Genomic DNA, 18,444 nt, shown 5'->3' on the forward strand with positions numbered 1-18,444 from the left:
TGAACTTAAGTTGCTTAATTATATCCCTTCCTGTTTTGGGCCCAAGTCAACAAGTAGACTATGCATCCTGAAGGGTAGCAGAACCCACCACCCCAAAATCTGACTGTAGGAGTTCAGGACTCACTACCTCCAGCATTTGCTGCTTTGCTATATTGATGACCTTGAGATGCAGGCTTTCGAACAATAGCAAAGGTGGGGAGAGCCTTTCTCTGAATCCCCCTGGTCTGCCTACCACATCCAGACAAACTTTGTCACAAATGATTATACCTTCTATTTATTCTTCCTTCCTCAATATCATTTACTATCCGCTAAGAGGCCTACATTATGCTCTTCCTCTTTCCCTACTGAGGTGGTGTCTAATCCCAAATTCTAGGCCACCTCAGATGGTTATTCACTTTCTTTGTGTCTCTCCCATGTGTCTATGAGGCATCCATGTGAATGAACATGTCTGTTTTTCTCTTCTTACTCTGTGCTTTGTTACAGGGGGTCCCAGCCAAGAACTCAGAAGGGTAGAGGGAAAATGATTTTTCCTCCCCTACACCAACACGGTTATCTGTTTATCGCAGCACCTAGAACAGTGCCTGGAACATACAAAGTGTTCACAAAAAAATGAATGAGTAGAATGGCAACCTCCGCAGCCCCAGCTTCGTGGTGCCCCCCGTGCAGTACTGTTTTTGTCATAGCTGAGATTTAATGCAAGATCATTTCTTTAAAAAAATCTCTTGTTAATAGATCTCTTGACATTTGTTTAATTTTAAGCTGCAGACGTTTTACACTGCCCATTCAGGGAGCTTAAGAGAACTTTCTGGAGTTGCAACTCACACTGTTTAATATTCAGGATACATTAACAGCCCCCTTGAATGAGAGGACTTGCTTCCTTCCCCTTGCCGTGTCCCCAGTGTGACATGCAATAATTACCATGGACTGGAGAACACAGGCATGTGCATACTTGGTGATCCTTACAAATTATGGAACCCAAAGAAAGTGGTTTAGCCTCTTAAAAAGTAGGGAGGAAAAGAGGATAGAAGCTCATGGATGCATTTTGAAAACAGGAATTTCAAGTTCTTGGTGTCCTTTTACACTTCATGGCAATAAAATATGATAGTTTTTCACAATTCCACTATTAGATATAATTACCTTCAAATTTAAACCAAATTTAGCTAAGAAATTGATTAAATTTTAAAGAAACCTGTCTGTTGCTTTACTTAAAAGTAACCTAAAAGACACAGATCCTCAATACATTTGCAAGTTTCACATCTGCTCTCAAGCTCACCACTATCTTATTTCCTCCTTGTACTCACTAATGCAGGTTCGGGCATTCACATTTAAGCTTTTAACAAAAGACAATGCTGTTTGGTAATCCTGAGAATGCTATTTTTGATCCATCTTTTCAGGAAGATTCATTTAAAAGCCTAGACATAGCTACATTATAATTTTCTAAAATCAACAAAGAAAAAAAATGCACCAGAAGATACAATGATTACTGGGAAGAAAATATCCTTTCAAAAATGTCCTTAAAGTTCTCTTTCATCAGATCATGAAATAAGTGGAACTCCACATTCTGCCTGTTTCGGTGTGTGTGTGTGTGTGTACCCCCCCTCTAACATTTCTCTCCTGAGTTTTATTGGAGACATAAAAGAGATTTCATAATAGAACCACTACATAAATTATGTAGTAATCTATGATTAAAAATAGAAATGTACATACAAGACATTTCTTAAGAACTTATTTTTTATAGTAGTATTTTATATTACCTTACATGTTTCTATTATGAAAAATGCATTGGGGGGCACCAGGGTGGCTCAGTTGTTAAGCGTCCGCCTTCAGCTCAGGTCATGACCCCAGGGTTCTGGGACTGAAACCCGCATCAGACTCCCCGCTCAGCGAGAGGCCTGCTTTTCCCTCTCCCCTTCCCCCTGCTTGTGTTCCCTCTTTTGCTGTCTCTCTCTGTCCAATAAATAAATAAAATCTTAAAAAGAAAAAAAAAAAAAGTAAAATGCATTGGATGCTTGCATTCACTTATTTGTTTGGCTTTCTCTTATATTGTAAAAGCCATTTGTTGAGGCTATGCTCCTCTAATATATTTTGAACATCAAATATATGCTCCTCTGTTATGAGAAAATGAAATGCAACTATTTAAAAATAAACAATAGTAAATTTAAAGTTCATTTGTATTTAAATTTTGACTAGAGTCAGGAATTATTATAGAAATATATCTAATTAGAATCAGAGATACTGGGCGCCTGGGTGGCTCAGTTGGTTAAGCGACTGCCTTCAGCTCAGGTCATGATCCCAGGGTCCTGGGATCGAGTCCCACATCGGGCTCCCTGCTCAGCGGGAAGCCTGCTTCTCCCTCTCCCACTCCCCCTGCTTGTGTTCCCTCTCTCGCTGTGTCTCTCTCTGTCAAATAAATAAATAAAATCTTAAAAAAAAAAAAAAGAATCAGAGATACTCAGACACACAAACTGAGGCATTTATACCCTCACTTTTTGACTGATGGTCTTTTTTTTTTAAGATTTTTATTTATTTATTGAGAGAGAGAGAATGATAGAGAGAGAGCATGACAGGGTAGAGGGTCAGAGGGAGAAGCAGACTCCCTGCTGAGCAGGGAGCCTGATGCGGGACTCGATCCCGGGACTCCAGGATCATGACCTGAGCCGAAGGCAGTTGCTTAACCAACTGAGCCACCCAGGCGCCCTTGACTGATGGTCTTAACCGAATTTGAGTTTATTGTAATTATTTTAGCATTCAGTCTAAATGTATGTTGAGATACTTGTTATAATTTGAGGCTCTAGGTGATGGGGGAAATGACTTGAATTAATTTCAGATAATCCTACAAAATTCATAATCTATGTCTAATAATAAATAAATGCAGAATATTCAAACTACATTCTCAGAATCGTGGCCAGGGAACTGAATACTAGGTAAGATAGACAAAGAAGCAGACATGGTGTTAAATTTATCTGGTCTTTCAAACTCTGCATCTTCCAAACAGTATGTGGTTTCAGGTTCTTCTAGTCACAGATGGCTCCATTTCTTTTAGTCTCTCATTAGTGGGCCCACCCATATTTGGATGAATAAAGCATTTCATTTTAGATACTAGTGGAGCCATCTGATAATCTGATATTATATATATATATATGTCTCCTTTTCCAAAATATAGTGTGTATGTGTTTTTTTTTTTTTTTTTTTTACATTAAGGTTTACCTGTTGTATATTCCTACTTTGGGGAAAAAAAAACAAAACAGAAATGAGAATCTTTACCCTTCATTATCACTGTCAGTAGGATTTGACAATGACAAACCATATGTAATACTAAATTTTCTATACATTTCTTTTTAATCATAGTTTCAACTTAAGTTTTCATGGAAAAGAAGTTTTGCACACACTGTTAATACTTATGATGACTAACACATTTACCCATTGAGAAGTAGGAAAGGAAAGATTGAGATGGAAGGTAAAGAGATATTATTAATAGCCCAATGTTATTTTGGTACATAAAACAAGCAAACGATGAAGCCCAGGGAAGAAGTTTTATGACAAGTAGTTGTATCCCAAGTACCATTTTAAAAGGTACATTAAATTTTCTACAGTTCCATATAAATCAAATGTCTGTGTTTACACCTTTATTGAAGCTCTCTATTTTATGAGAAGCAAATAAAAAAATATCAAGGACCTAAAGAAAAATTTTAGAATTCTTTGTGAGAACGTAAAACTCCAAGGATATTTTAAATTATATCATATTAATTTGGGATACTGAATTACGCGGTTATTTTGCCTATCCAAATCTCTCTGCACCTTATTTTGCATGTGGTATTGAATGTCAATAGGCACTTCACGGTCATCCTCTGGAATTTTTGCCTGCCAGAATCTGAAGAAGATACAAAAGATAATGAAGGATGGGAATTGTGGTTAGTGACCTCAATTCCAAAATATTCCTGTTCCATTATTATAAGGCCTCTAGGACATAGACTAGGGGCCAATGAGATGCTACAGTTAGCATTCTTGATCAACAACCTTGAAAATTTTGGCAGACCTTGTTCAAAAAGGGGAGCAAGTGCGAGATAATAGATGCTCTTTCTTTTTAAGATTTATTGATTTATTTATTTTAGAGAGAGAGAGCAAGCACAAGTGAGATGGGCAGAGGGAGAGGGAGAGTGAATCTCAAGCCAACTCTGTGCTGAGCCCAGAGCCTAACGTGCGGCTTGATCCCATGATCCTGAGATCATGACCTGAGCTGAAACCAAGAGTCAGATGCTTAACTGACTATACCACCCAAGTGCCCTGATAATGGATGTTTTCTCTGTTACTGGGAAATTATCTCAGTGTGCATGCCATGCTATGGAAATGTTGGAAAAATCTTTGTCAATTAGGACACTAATGTATTTCCCAGCTAGGTTCCATTTTTATTTTAATTCACCAATAGTCAATCACGAATAGTTATTAGTAGCACACTTTCCAAGAAAGAGAAATTTAGAACAAAGAAAATGGGAAGAAAAATTGATTGTCTTTGGTAATGACATTGTAACCAATACAGCATGGATTTAACCAGGCTTCTTCTTCCTGCCCCCATTTTCTTTCAGTTTTGTTTTACACCAAAAAAAAAAAAAAAAGAAAGAAAGAAAGAAAGAAAGAAAGAGCATGTGTATTTCTATAAAATAGAACTCTATCACAGAAATACATGATTTAATTTAAAAATGTATAGCGTATGAATTAGAATATCCAGAGCCGTCATTTTTTAGTGTTAAAGTTTTCTCAACAGAAAGGTGGCTCATGCAATCACCTAATGGATTGATACCCATGAAGTGATGAGCACAGTGCTGGTATATATTTAGAACACAATAAAAGTTAGCAGTCATTATTACCATTGTTATCTTTTCATCATGGTTATAATCATTATTGTTTAGTGTTCACTGCAAACCTACAGAAGAAAGGAACTGTGTATTGGAAAGGACACATTTGGGTTTTACTTCTGTGGTTTGTACATTGGTACCTTACTGGGTGGGCTGGGAATAAACATAATGCTCATGAAGTCCAGATTAAGTCCTACGTAAACTTGTGATGTGCATGACATTTTTACTTTTGAAAATTTTATATCCAGTGGTGCCTGGGTGGCTCAGTCGGTTGAGCGTTGGACTCTTGATATCTGCTCAGGTTGTGATCTTGGGGTCCTGGGATCAACCCCACTTCCGGCTCCCTGCTGAGTGTGGAGCCTGCTTGAGATTCTTTACCTCTCCCTCTGCCCCTCCCCCGCTCATGCTCTCTATTTAAAAAACAAAAGAAAAGAAAATTTTGTATCCAGTGCCTCTGGTTGGAAAATTTAAGATTCATCTACCCAAGTTCGAGGGTAGATATTTGGCTCTTTCAAATCTCTTTCCCATTTCTCAGCACCGCTTCTTTATTCTGTTCTTTTAGGGTTTTGTTCTCTGTTATACAGGGAGCCCAGGAGACCTCTGAGCAATTTGTCGATGTTTGAATATTAAAAATTGATCATAGATTAAGATAAAAATACCTTTTGGTGTTACAATTTGTAGCTCTAACAAAACTCTAACTTGATCAAAGCCAAGAAGGCTGAACTTAGAATCAAAGCCCAAGGATGCCTCTCTGCCAACTTGTAGCCCTTGTCAACACCCCCATCTTTGTTCTGGGGTTCCTCCAAATTTCTCTCCACATCTTTGGTACCCATCCTTCAATACCCTTCTTCAGCCAGCCCCATCCCTTGGAACTGACACAGACCACATGGGCCCACCTTTATGTGAGTGCTGCTGATGATAAACTTACCTTTCTCTCTAGACTTACTGGTCTGTTGTCAGAGTATCTCTCAGATATTTCAGTGGGATTAATCAGATGAATAAATTTTGAAGTGGAGCATTAGGATTCACAGCAGTTTATCTGGTACTCTTCCTGCAAAACTCCTTTAATAGCTTTCCTTACGTCCCCTGAAACTATGGTAGGAAGGACAGAGGGGAAACTTGGGGAAGTCTAGTTTTTTACCAAGCTCAAATTGTAAATGTCAAGTTCTGCCTCCTTTCCTGTTTTATTTTGCCATGTCTTGTTTTCTAATCTTTCTCCAAGCAGGTAGGTAGGGAATTCATGTGCCCTTTCCCTGCACCCCCATAGAGGGAGGACCATGGCCTACAGAAAGAGGATTTTAATCATATGATGACAGGGTTTTAGAAAGTACTTTGAAGAATATTACCTTGATGTAGCCTCTGTTCAAAACACATTTTCAGGAGATTGAAGTAGAAAAAAATGACTGTTAATATGGCAGAGAGAAAAATACTTGTAGTGTAGGATTAAGAATAGCAGTGTAAAGCAGAGAGTATGTCAAGCTATTTTCCAGTATGTAATTCCTCGAGGAGGATTTGGTTTGGATTTTTAATCTCCATTTCTCCAACACCCATCACAATGTCTGGCTCATGTGAGGCACTCAAGAATTTGAATTATATGTAAAATGGACAGTAGTTACCTAGTGCATTTCCATATAAAAAAGAGGGGGAAATGATTAGGGAAAGGGAGAGAATAATCTAGTAAAGAAATGATTAGTGTTTGAAGGAGGGAAAAGGTAAAGTGGATAGTAAAGAACAAAGAATTAGAAAGTGTGGAAGTAGTATTATTCCCACTAAAAGCTTTTTGCAATAAATATATTTTATAATTGTCTTAAGCAAATGTGCTGTTCAAAAGTAATAATTCCTTAAAAGTAAAATTTCTTTCGAGAATGTTTTACTACCCTAAACACAACCAGCTGATGTAGGTCCAACTTAAGCTCTTATTTTTTTTTTTTTTCAAAAAATACAATGTGCCTACTCAATTGTGTTGAAAATTCTGATGAAATTTACACAGTGCAGAGCAATAACCATTTTTGTACCTGCGAGTTAATAAAACAAACACATAATAACACTCCAGGGAAGAGGAGATACCTTTCTTATGAAACTCTGAGGAGTCATGTATTTGATATCAAGAACCCTTCTTATTCTTTTGAGTAATGGTGCTGGCAGACATTGATATAACTCCCTGGAGCCTATTTCCAAGCCAACACTGTAACTCAGTTGAAGGAATGGGGAGGTGTGTTAAAGCTTTTTAACGCAGGATTGGCATCTCAATAAATCAAGGACTATAAAAGAAAAGAATTAACAAGGAAAAAAAGGAGACTATCCCACCAAGAGGATCACTACTTACCACAATTTAAAATCACTCTCTGTACTACATTATTTACTTCGTGTTTTTCCCTCTTCTAATAATCTCTTAACTTTTCCGTGCTTTTTGTTTCCTACTAAAGAGAAACCATCAGAGGAGCATGTTTTTAAAAAATGAATAAAAACCTGGCGCCTGCATGGCTCAGTCAGTTAAGCATCTGCCTTCGGCTCAGGTCATGATCCCAGGGTCCTGGGATCAAGTCCCACATCGGGCTCCGTGCTCAGCGGGGAGTCTGCTTCTCCCTCTGTCCCTCCGCCCCACTTGTGCTGGCTGTCTCTCTCTCTCTCCCCCAAAAATAAATAAAATCTTAAAAAAATGAATAAAAATCTATGTGTATATATCTGAATAGATATATATAAATATACATATAATACACATATACACAGCTAGACAAATAAATCACTTTGTCTGCTTCCCTAAATAGAAAAGAACCTTTGACTAAGAACCTGATTGAGTTCTGACCAAAGTTATTACCTCAGAGCTTCAACTTTGCTTAACTCAAGTAGCAGTAGTCAAGAAGTATATAAGGTTTACACAACAGCCTTCTCTCTGGTCCACACTGTCCAAAAGGCATGTGGCTTATAGGGTGTAGGCTAATAAACTGGGTCACACCCTGCAGAGAGCACTCTATCTAAAAGTATCACACATACAAAAAGAGCTGATTGTAACCAGACTACCTCTTTTGGGTACTGATCAACAAAACCTTGTAATATACTTAAATTAATTAGTAGCTACGGAGTTGTAGGTGCCAAGAGATTTCCAAAAAGGATCATCTAAAGCAATGGCACTCTTATATCTTTAAATGATATTAACTGTTTTTCAAAAATGTCTCTCCTAAATTCCCACTGTTGGCAGAAATCTACTATCTAGATTAGTCTATTATTAAGACTATTTAGACTAGACTTAAGTGTTACAATCAATGGGTTCTGTGTTTGTACATGTTAGAAGGTTCTCCCAAATATGGGTATGACACATCTTAGATTTTGGAAAGGAAGGAAGTCTAAGAAAAAAGAACAACAGCTAACCATGTTGTCCTGTTCAAGCATGCACATGTTTTATTTAAGTATTCTCCAAAGGTCTATTTTTTTTCCAGCATAATGCAGATATTATGCTATCCTTTGAAATAAGATATATGAATTTCAAACAAAATTGTCAAAAACAATGACCTTGGTTACTCCATATGGTACACAGAAATAATTACATTTCACTTACAATACAGATGCACTTAACACACAGTCATCAATAGTCATTCACCACCAACACAGTATATTTTTAAATCACCTAAAACACCAAAAAGTTTTTTTTTTCTTTTCCAAAAATCTAAAGGAATTAATAGTTTGGGATAAATGATAAGTTGAAAAGGAGACAGAATTGTCAACTGAAATAATCTAACTGCATTTTTTAAAATGTAGTATTAAGAACATGAAAATAGAACTTTTCATTGGGAATCAAAAGACCTAAGTATTCCTGATTGTGGTTTCCTTAGTCTACTTTTTAAAAAGTTTTTTCAACAAATGCCATCAAAGACGTTTCACTATATTTGCTCTAGAAGCATAAAGTGACATGAGGCAGGTGTTAATATAATTGTTAATATTCACACTCCAGGAAGATTAGTAACTTTTTAAAAGACATACTAGGAGTAAAGCCAGTTCTTCCCGAGAGATAGTGGAGTGTATCTTACTTTTATTCAGCAAATGTTTATTAAGATCTACCATGTGCACAGCACTGTTCTAGAAGCTATTCTAGAAATGGGAAGCAAGAATTTCTGGCTTTACTTGAAAATGGTTGAATTAATTCCTTTTTATGATAAATTATGATAAGCATTTTAAAATCTCTATAGTAGAGGGATAATTATTAATTCTTTCCATGTACGGAAGCTAAACGTTATTTCTTACGGTGGTGGTTTGGAATGAACAAAACTTTTCATTTGACATAAAACTTTTTTACACTGTCACGTGCAGACATGTCTGCTGATATATTTTAAAGGTGAAAAGGTATAAAGACTTTTCACTTAAATGTACACAGAGATCAACTTTGCATCCTCAAACTCCTGTCCTCCTGATTTAGTGGAGAAAATTGCTCCTTGCTGTGTACAGGAGCCTTTCTCCGAAGAATTTGTGCGGCCTTCTCCAGTGGCGTAGAGAGCGTGCTTTCATCAAATATTGCTACATAAAGCACTCTAGTTCTTAATCTCTGCATTTCAATTCACATTAGTTATTCTCAAAATGTATTCAAGATCTAAAGTAAAATAAATAATACATCAAGTGATATTCTGGGATCACTGATTTTGTGATATTAATCCCAGCCTACTCTTTGCCTGAAACGCATAGCGATATATCCAGTGTCTGGGCTTTTCCCTAACAGCAAAGAGGTTAGAGATCATTCATAGATGTCAACTCCTTTTTCCTGATTTTTGATAAGGGGATTGATGATAGTAATCTACTTACAAGGTAGTATGTCGGGGAATACAAAAGTAGGAAAGTCATTTGAACTACAAAATGTTAGTCCAGTTGATGACGACAAACCCAATAGAAAGGCGCTGTAGAAGTACAAGAACAGATAATGCACTGTCACGGGGACACAGTGGACCAAAGGATATTACTGAAAAACATTTATGGCACAATAGTTTTGGATTAAAAAGTTACCTAAAACCTGGCCACACCAGAAGTGTTTCTATGAACGTGGCTCTTACTGTGTCTATGAAGATCTGGAAAGTACGACAACAAAAAATCCTGGTTCCTGATACAACAGGTGTACAATGAATTATTGCAGTTGTACCAGTATCTAGGTGCAAGGTAAAACAATAATTAATACTGAACTATCTGAACACTTTAGATTTACTAATGAGCATCCCCATGAGAAATACCGCAGCTCTAAAAGGAGTTTATTGGCCCAGCCCACCATAGAACATGAACAATCAGCTTGTTGTAAGTGCACAGAAATTCCCCCTTTCTACAATTATAGATTATCATGCCTATTCTGAAGACAACATAAGGACACTGAAATCACTGCTTCAAAGAATTCTAGCATGCATTATGATGGTTTCCTTCAGTCAATACAAATGTGTCGTAGGAGTTTTTTTTTTTTTTTAACACGTAATAATCTTCATCATAGCCAATGTTCATGGTTTTAACAGGAAAAATTTTTATCAAAATGTTTTCCATATTTTTTTGTTTTGCATTCAACTGGAACATTATGTTCAAAGATTTGTTTTATTTATTTTATTAAAAAAGAGTTCAGATCATAAGAAGCATCGATAGGCGGCATTTCATTGTGCTCATTCACAAAGTCAAAGGGTCACAGACTCTTCCTCTGTATAACAGGTCAACTTTGTCTAGAAATGCCATTTGGTGGTTTTATTTCCATCCTCAGGTTTGGAAGCTTTGTTTTTTATTTCACTGCCAACCTTCTTGCTTTGCTGTTTTCATCTGCAAAAGGTTTATTTATTTCTTCTTTCTTCCACATTGGAATTCTTTCCACAGCCAGAGCTCAGATTTTCTTAGACCTGGTTCCAATTGTCTTACAAAGCAGACACTCTGACAATATTGCCTCCTGAGTACTCCGGAGATTCTGGCCTGTCGTCTCCTTCAGGGGTGGTCACTGGAGGTGTTGGGATGCTTATTATTGCTGTGGTCACATAAGGTTGTTCACAGTTTAGTTTAACACATTCTTCCATTTTGGCATTTAAACTGGATCGGCTGGTGAGGAAGAAATAGATTTTAAAAAGTAAGTTGTTGACTGAAACAATGTTTTCCCTACAACTGAAGGATGTGTTTTCATGTCTATCAGTAACATGTTAAATATCCGAGACCAGTCACCATGATTTTTTAAAAATGAAGTACCAAACCTAATAATATATGTCAAAATGAACATTAGCCAGGTCATTAATGTTAACTAAGTGTCTAAGAGCCAGATCAATTTGGTTCAATCAGTGTTTCTCAAAGTGTTTTCTACAAAAATGCAAGAAAGGGAATCGGGTCAGTTTTAGAAAGCCCGGGTTGGGCAAAGTAAAATCAGGACCTCTGAGAGGTTTGAGATGCTCATATGGAAGAGATGCACCTCAATGCTCTGTGAATGTGTTTCAGTTTTTGTCACCTCAGAGTCATTTTACTATCTTGTCTCTTGGGGAAAGATGATGCCCTTAAAGCTCTTAAAGCCAATTTTAAGAACCTCTAAAAAGTTAGCCATTACCGACAATTCCAGATTTTCCCAAGTGGTATTCTTGCGTGAGTTTTATACTCCATGTGGAGGGAGGTCAAAGGGGAGAGGAACAAGGAGGGTATACACAGGATGCTAATTACTTAAATCTAATTACCTTATTTTCATGGAAATCTTATTTAAGATGTTTTTGTCTTAAAATTTTCATTCTGAACAATTCTCTGCTTTCTACTTAATTTTGGAATGGATGTAAAACAATGCAGAGGTAGAATATCTTAGAGACAGAAACCTTTCATTGTTCCAAAATTTAATATTCTGGTCCCAGAGACATCTGATTTATGTAAATCAACATAGCCTGAATTCAGAATGTCATCCAGGTTTTTCACAAAGATTGCTGAATGAGAACAAAGGAGTAGCACTGAATTAATGGATTGTTAATATAAAAACATAGCTATTTAATTTGAAGAACAAAGCAAAATTATGTTGGCAGAAATTGATCGTTTTATTGAGTTGTATAGTTTAAATGGATTCCTTTTTATTACACATACATGTTTGTGGTAAAAACAAATAGCAAAGAAAGAGAAGCAAAGGCAAATGGCAACAAAAATTTCACTTCAGTTGTCCATGAATGAACCAGACGTGAACAATTTTAGCATTTCACTTATCTTTTTTTGTATTGGATTGATTTTTGTGTTTGCTGTGGGCCAAAATATCTTTGTGATCAAAATTATATATTGATTCGGGCGCCTGGGTGGCTCAGTTGGTTGAGCGACTGCCTTCGGCTCAGGTCATGATCCTGGAGTTCCGGGATCGAGTCCCACATCGGGCTCCCTGCTCGGCAGGGAGTCTCCTTCTCCCTCTGACCCTCCCCCCTCTCATGCTCTCTCTCTCTCATTCTCTGTCTCGCAAATAAATAAAAAATCTAAAAAAAAAAAAAAATTATATATTGATTCAAGAGATTTGTGTAGGCATGGTTTTGTTTTTCACTCTTACATTGAAGGTGTTGATGTATTGTTAGGCGCTGCTGAGTACTTTCCAATGGTATCAATGTCAATTTAATTTGTCTCCGTTAGTAGTGTTGACTATCTATCACTTCAGGCTCCTTGCATTTACACAGGGGGCTCCTGAATATAAAGCTGTCTGCTCAGATAGGAAAAAGTGGTGGAGTGAAAGGGGCAGAAGCACAGTTGTGCATGCCTGACCATCTTGGCTTCTTTCTACAGGTCGTGCTATACAACAGCTACTCCTGACTCCGGGAGTATCATAGCGGATCCATTTCCCTACCTGTTACGTGGTATTGGTCTTGCCACATTCTAAACCCTAGGATTTAGATGCCGCGGTGCTTCTAAGGTGTATTAGTTAAAAATAAACGAATAAATAAAAAGTACTCCCCGCCCCCCGCCCCTCCCCTTGCCGCACCCCAAATCGCCAAATACACCAAGGCAGCAACGTGCGTGCGGGTGCAGCTACGCCCTGGGACGGAGCCCAGGTGTGTGTACGCACACACGTTCCCCTGGGGTACCTGTTAGACAGCGGGGTTCTCTCCACACATCTGATCTGGATCGTACTGAGTTCTTGCACACTGCCCCGGTGGCTTCCGGCCACGTTGGCATTTGGGATGCGGAAGGTTTTTTTGTGTCGTCGTGAACAGCAAGTGCTGGTGACTCCTTGCGAAGAGAGAGAGGGGCTGTGGCTTGAAGGCCGGGTTCCGCTCGCAACCTCCATGCAGCTCTCCTCGAAGACCTGCTCGTCCACAAACTCGTGATTCTGCTCCGCAGCGGTGAGAACGCGAGGAGGGGGCACAGAAAGGCATTTTGACGTTACGAAAGGAGACGAATGGCTTTACTTTGAAAAACTCAAACATGCCCGTACACTGAGACGAGCCAAGGGGCAGCGAGGGCCATTTTCATAAAGCCTGGAATATCGAAGCCACCTTCGGTATTTGTGCGAAAGGAAAATCTCCCTAGTCAGCCCTCGAGGTGGACACCTGCAGGCTGATTTAGGATGCATCTCTTCACGGACTAACTTTGTCTTGAAACACCACGTGTTAACTGAAACACCATTTCCGGGAAGGAAAAAGAAAACTCGTGAAAACGCATATAAGACAGTGCTGCTCACGGTGAATGTGTCAATTCACACGGACTTTTCTTTTTTAAACAGACTGGATTATGGAAGAGAGACTATTTTAATAGAATGCCCCAAATTAGATAGTCTGTTGTATATTAGCAAATATTTTCATGTGGGATTGAAACCATCTTTTAATTAGAAAATGGGATCCCGAAGATACTTTCTAATTCTTTAGAGGCTCCTCTAAAATTCCCAGTGTACAGACAAGTGACTTATTAGTTAAATAGGTAAAAATACTGCAAAATGTGCCACTTTGTGTTTGATCCAGAAGGGGTTAGCACTGAACTCGGAGGTCTCCCTTATCTTCATGATACATCACCACCTCTGCCTCTATTCAGAGTTCTCCTAGCCAAGAGGCACACAGTGATGGGCATCATTTCATATGCCACATTTTAGAAAAACCACAGTGCAAATTTTGCTTTTGGGATATTTAATAAAGAATCACTTCCTAAAATGCCTATATAAGAATTTCACCTCATAACTGTAAGGGAAAACATTTTGGTCTGAACTGCAGGAGAGCGACTTCAATTACTATTTTTTTTCTTTGCGTAGGTGGGAATAATCTTGTAATGGAAGGCTTTGCACATGCCAAATTCCACGTAACCATCTCTCATCCTACAATATTAGTGAAACAATGGAAACAATTCACTGGCCAACAGCAAAAATGTATTGTTTTCGTTACTCATTTTGTTATTTCCTTGCTGAGACAAGCATTTTGAAGTAAATGAAATTTAAGATTCCACTGTTTAAAGTCCAGAGAATAATATGACCAGATAAGACAGAGTTTCATTAAGAAATGAATTTCAATATCAAGTCTTATGGAAAAAATATAGCCCACAAAGGATTCACAATCTGTTTTCTTCTTTTACAATGCACATTTCACACACATAATACAAGTATATAATGCATGAGATTCTAATTTATCACATCAGTGACTGGAAGTGAAGAAGTCTTTCCGCTGCTGGTTATTTCTGTAGGTAGTTTAATTTAAACAGTAATAACTGGTGTTAAATAATTTTTTATTTAAGAGGTAAAATAGTAAAAATAGAAGGTAAAATAGTAAAAAATGAAAATAAAAAAGCATGGAGATAAATACACCTGACTGTTAATGTTACCGTTTACCTCTCAAAGAGTTATCCTAAGCTATAGACCTTATCCTGTAAGTTATGGATCGTTAGTTACAAATGCAAATATAATCATGTAACTACCCTGTTAAAAGCCCTCAAATAACTTTCCATTTATTATGAGATAAAGATCAAAATTCTTCACATGCTTTCAAAGGCTAGCCATTATCTAGACTTCCCCTGTCTCCTCCTGGGTCACTCTACTCCCTGTCTTCTGATCACCCTCAAGTTCTTTCAGTTCCTCTGGGGCCAAGTTCTAGCCTTTCTCTGGTGCCCACATCACCTTTTAGCCCCTTCATTTCTTTGTCAAATAGCTCCTAGTCATCCTGCAAGCTCCTCCAGGAAACCTTGTCTGATCCTGTCTCCTCATGGCTCCACCTTCTTTGTGTCACTGCACTGTGGCCCCATTTTTCCTTCTGCGCTCATGACCCTTCTCCAGGAACATCGGTGTTTTGGCCCATCCGTGGAGGCTTGATGGGGGCAGAGACCACACCTGACTTCATGGCGTCTCCAGGGTCTGGCTCACTGTCTACCACGTAGTAGGCAAGCAATACAAATTTGTTGAATGACTACATAGGTAAATGAAAAAAATGCACGGGTGATATGTTGGAATTGAGAATACAAGGATGTACCTCTGGGGAGTGAGTGAGCAGAACTGATTCCAATACGGTGAAAAGTTTTGTTCTGCTTTGTGGTCAAAGACTGTGGCCCCTTTTGACAAGCCAGCTAGGGAATGGGTGCCTTTGCTAAAGTAGAGATCTGATTGAGAGCTTCTAAACAGAGAAATGCAGACTCAAGCCTCAGCTCCAAGGGGCTTGCCAGGGATGATATGTGTCATTTTTCCTATGGGAACACAGTTTTTTATTACCTATCTTATTCATTACAACCTGTTAATGAAAGAAAAGCTTATATTCAGTTAGTCTCTATTTTTTTGTTACTGCTATTGGTATTCCTTTTATCTCGATGTCAGGAACACTTGAACTACATTGGTTTTCGTTTAATCAGCATTTTCATAATCAGGGGAAAAATGATATTTTGGAGGACCTGCAGTCACCTCTTGGGAAACAACTTTTCATCCGCATTAAACTGACATTTCAGACTAAAGTTAAGATAACCACTAAAGATAAAAACACTTTAGATAATTCTCTAAAATACTTTCCAAGTTGAAACGTCACTCTAGTATTTCAAAGCAATTTCAAATATCCGTGGTTTTTTTTTTTTTTTTTTTCATTTTTAGTATATTTTCCAGTAATGTAGACAGTGAAATCATACTTGGGAGCATTAAGAATTCACAAAAGCAAACGGGATTACTTCCTCAGTACAGGGGCGGACAGTCGTGCCTTTTCCTTACCGTGGTTTTTTCCAGACAGTGAAGCAGGTGGTGGTGCTGGGTTTCAAAGCTGGAGCCGGATTTGCTAACAAAGGCCTGCTCATCCTCTGAGGACTGTTAACACACAGAAGACAGAAGTGCTTTCTATTTTATTTGCAAACAATGAGAACCTCAGCTACACATTTCCACAGAGAGATCTAGCCTATTTCCTGAGATTAAATGGTAGCATTTTAATTTTTTTTTTTTTTAACTAAAAAGGGACAAATGTGCAGTTGCTTTTAATTTTGGTAATCAGCCTTTATGTTCCTGTCACATTAGCGGTCTGGCCTTTTAGACTTGCCTCTCTGAATTGAAAATTTAAATAGTTTTTCCTCATTCATCTCCCGACTACCTTTGAAAGCCTGGGAGCTATATTTTTTGGATAATAAAATTTAATCTCGTACTTAGGTAATCCTGAAACCATGATCATGCTCCCCTACATAAAAGCCATTTTGATGGCACGATGACTGGAATCCTAAATATTAAAGGACAGTTTTGAGGTAAAAGCTACTGTTTCTCTAGTATTTCATACCGTGTGAGCTTTATAACCCTGAATGGTGTTCCCTCTCCATAAAGAAGTAAGACATCTTAATCCACTCAAACCAATTTTAAAGAACACAAATAATTTTGAAACAAAAATAGGTATTTGAGTTGAGAATTTCTGACCTTTCCCTTGTGTACATAACATAGTAAAGAAGTACTGCCCGATCCCGAGTGGGAGTCGTGAATCACTGGCAACATTTCATAGCCCGAGTCCTAACCTGCTGCAACCGACCGGCAAGACCGTAGAGCGCAGGGCTATTTAAAGACGACGCTTCTGTTGTCTGAGTAGCCACTGTCCTAATTACCCACAATAAAATGATACGGTTAAATAGAAGTAAGTCAATATTACACTGATCAATCGAACATTAAAAAAAGGGAGACGCCTGACCGTACCTGCAGCTGGTTACTGAGTAAGCCATTCCGTTTGCTCTGCATGTAAGCGTTGGCGCTTCCAGTTTTGGCTGCTCGGATCCTGGCCAGTCTGGCTTTCTAGAAGCAAGAGGAAAAATAAATGCTGTGTTAATACTTAAGAATTGTTTTCTACAAACAGTGAATGCACTCTTGTGTCATGCTAATGTCAGTGTACACAGGTTTTTTTTTTTTTAAGATTTTATTTATTTATTTGACAGAGAGAGACACAGCGAGAGAGGGAACACAAGCAGGGGGAGTGGGAGAGGGAGGAGCAGGCTCCCAGCTGAGCAGGGAGCCCGATGCGGGGCTCGATCCCAGGACCCCGGGATCATGACCTGAGCCGAAGGCAGTCGCTTAACCAACTGAGCCACCCAGGCGCCCCTCAGTGTACACAGTTTTTAAAGTATGCTAGCTTTCACATGGAATTACTGAAAATTACATTTTCACCATTGCAGTACTTTATTTTCCTTAACTTCTTCAGTAGGATCCATTAACTACTTTGGAGTTGGGTTCCGCACTTAAGACTTGTAATTAAGTCGTTAGAGTGAGATCAAGTTATTTCATTATTGTTTCTGTCAATTGTGTTAGGAGAAAAATGGCAGCATTCCTTTATTATTTATATTTTCACTTATCCCAATCTGAGTAATTTAATGAAATGAAGACTTAGCAAACCAGCTTCCAAATCATTTTCATTTAAACTAATGTCCTTTTAAAAATAGCAAATACATTCCAGGAACCAATTGCCTGCTTCCCTCCTTCTTTCCTTCCTGCCTTTTAAAAGGTTTAAAAAACAAACAAACAAACAAAAAACCCTGTACTCTCAAATATCAATTTATTGTTTGCAATTATTTTGTTAAATGGGGCAATGTAGACCCCATGCCGAATAACATGGAGTCTCAAAAAAAAAAAAAAATCCTTAATTTATTCACTTTTTCTACTGACACTGGTGCATACTAGGAGCATGCTTACCTGATTTCTACTTTTTTAAATATTTTATTTATTTGTTTATTTGACAGAGAGAGACACAGCGAGAGAGGGAACACAAGCAGGGGGAGTGGGAGACGGAGAAGCAGGCTTCCCGCGGAGCAGGGAGCCCGATGCGGGGCTCGATCCCAGGACCCTGGGATCATGACCTGAGCCGAAGGCAGATGCTTAACGACTGAGCCACCCGGGTGCCCCTGATTTCTAGTTCTTTCTTGAATTGTTGAAATGAGAGCATAGTGAGCCACTCCAAGGAGATTTATAACATTATTTTTTAATTTTAAAACATTTTTGCACAGAGAATGTTCTTCAATTTAGAGGGCTTAGGGTGGTTACTTTGATTGTTCACAGTTACAGTGAGATCACCAAAGTGATATTACTGAGCAAACTGACCGTTTAGCCAGATTTCTGGTATTCCATTCTCCCTTAGAACTGCTGTTGTATCTGGAATGAGTCATGGAATGAGTCTGGTTTTCACTTACTGGAGGGCACTATTTTGGTGAACATTCTGTTTGTATGATTGTATATCTAGCA

General features: G+C 38.2%; 2 protein-coding genes across 5 annotated transcripts in view; one reads left to right on the forward strand and one right to left on the reverse strand.

Annotated features, from left to right (window-relative positions):
* TSPAN12 (tetraspanin 12) overlaps positions 1–18,444 on the forward strand; it is a 290,076-nt gene that overhangs the window by 86,979 nt on the left and 184,653 nt on the right. The gene's annotated exons all lie outside the window — the stretch shown is intronic.
* On the reverse strand, positions 8,366–13,177 carry LOC123835355 (potassium voltage-gated channel subfamily D member 2-like). The gene is made up of 2 exons (XM_045864351.2): positions 12,878–13,177; positions 8,366–10,895 (listed from the first exon to the last, which is right to left on the reverse strand). Exons 1-2 carry the CDS (start codon positions 13,078–13,080, stop codon positions 10,718–10,720), a joined length of 381 nt encoding a protein of 126 aa, XP_045720307.1. The 5' UTR covers positions 13,081–13,177; the 3' UTR covers positions 8,366–10,717.

This window comes from Mirounga angustirostris, unplaced genomic scaffold, assembly GCF_029215605.1.
Source record: "Mirounga angustirostris isolate CCGP_5_RB_7025 unplaced genomic scaffold, mMirAng1.0.hap1 SCAF_12, whole genome shotgun sequence".
In the NCBI taxonomy this organism is placed as follows: domain Eukaryota; kingdom Metazoa; phylum Chordata; class Mammalia; order Carnivora; family Phocidae; genus Mirounga; species Mirounga angustirostris.

Coding starts and splice junctions, on each gene's coding strand:
- LOC123835355 (XM_045864351.2), bottom strand. CDS start 13,080: ATGGAGGTTGCGAGCGGAACCCGGCCTTCAAGCCACAGCCCCTCTCTC. Junction 10,896..12,877: donor AGAACCCCGCTGTCTAACAG/GTACCCCAGGGG, acceptor CTTCCTCACCAG/CCGATCCAGTTTAAATGCCA.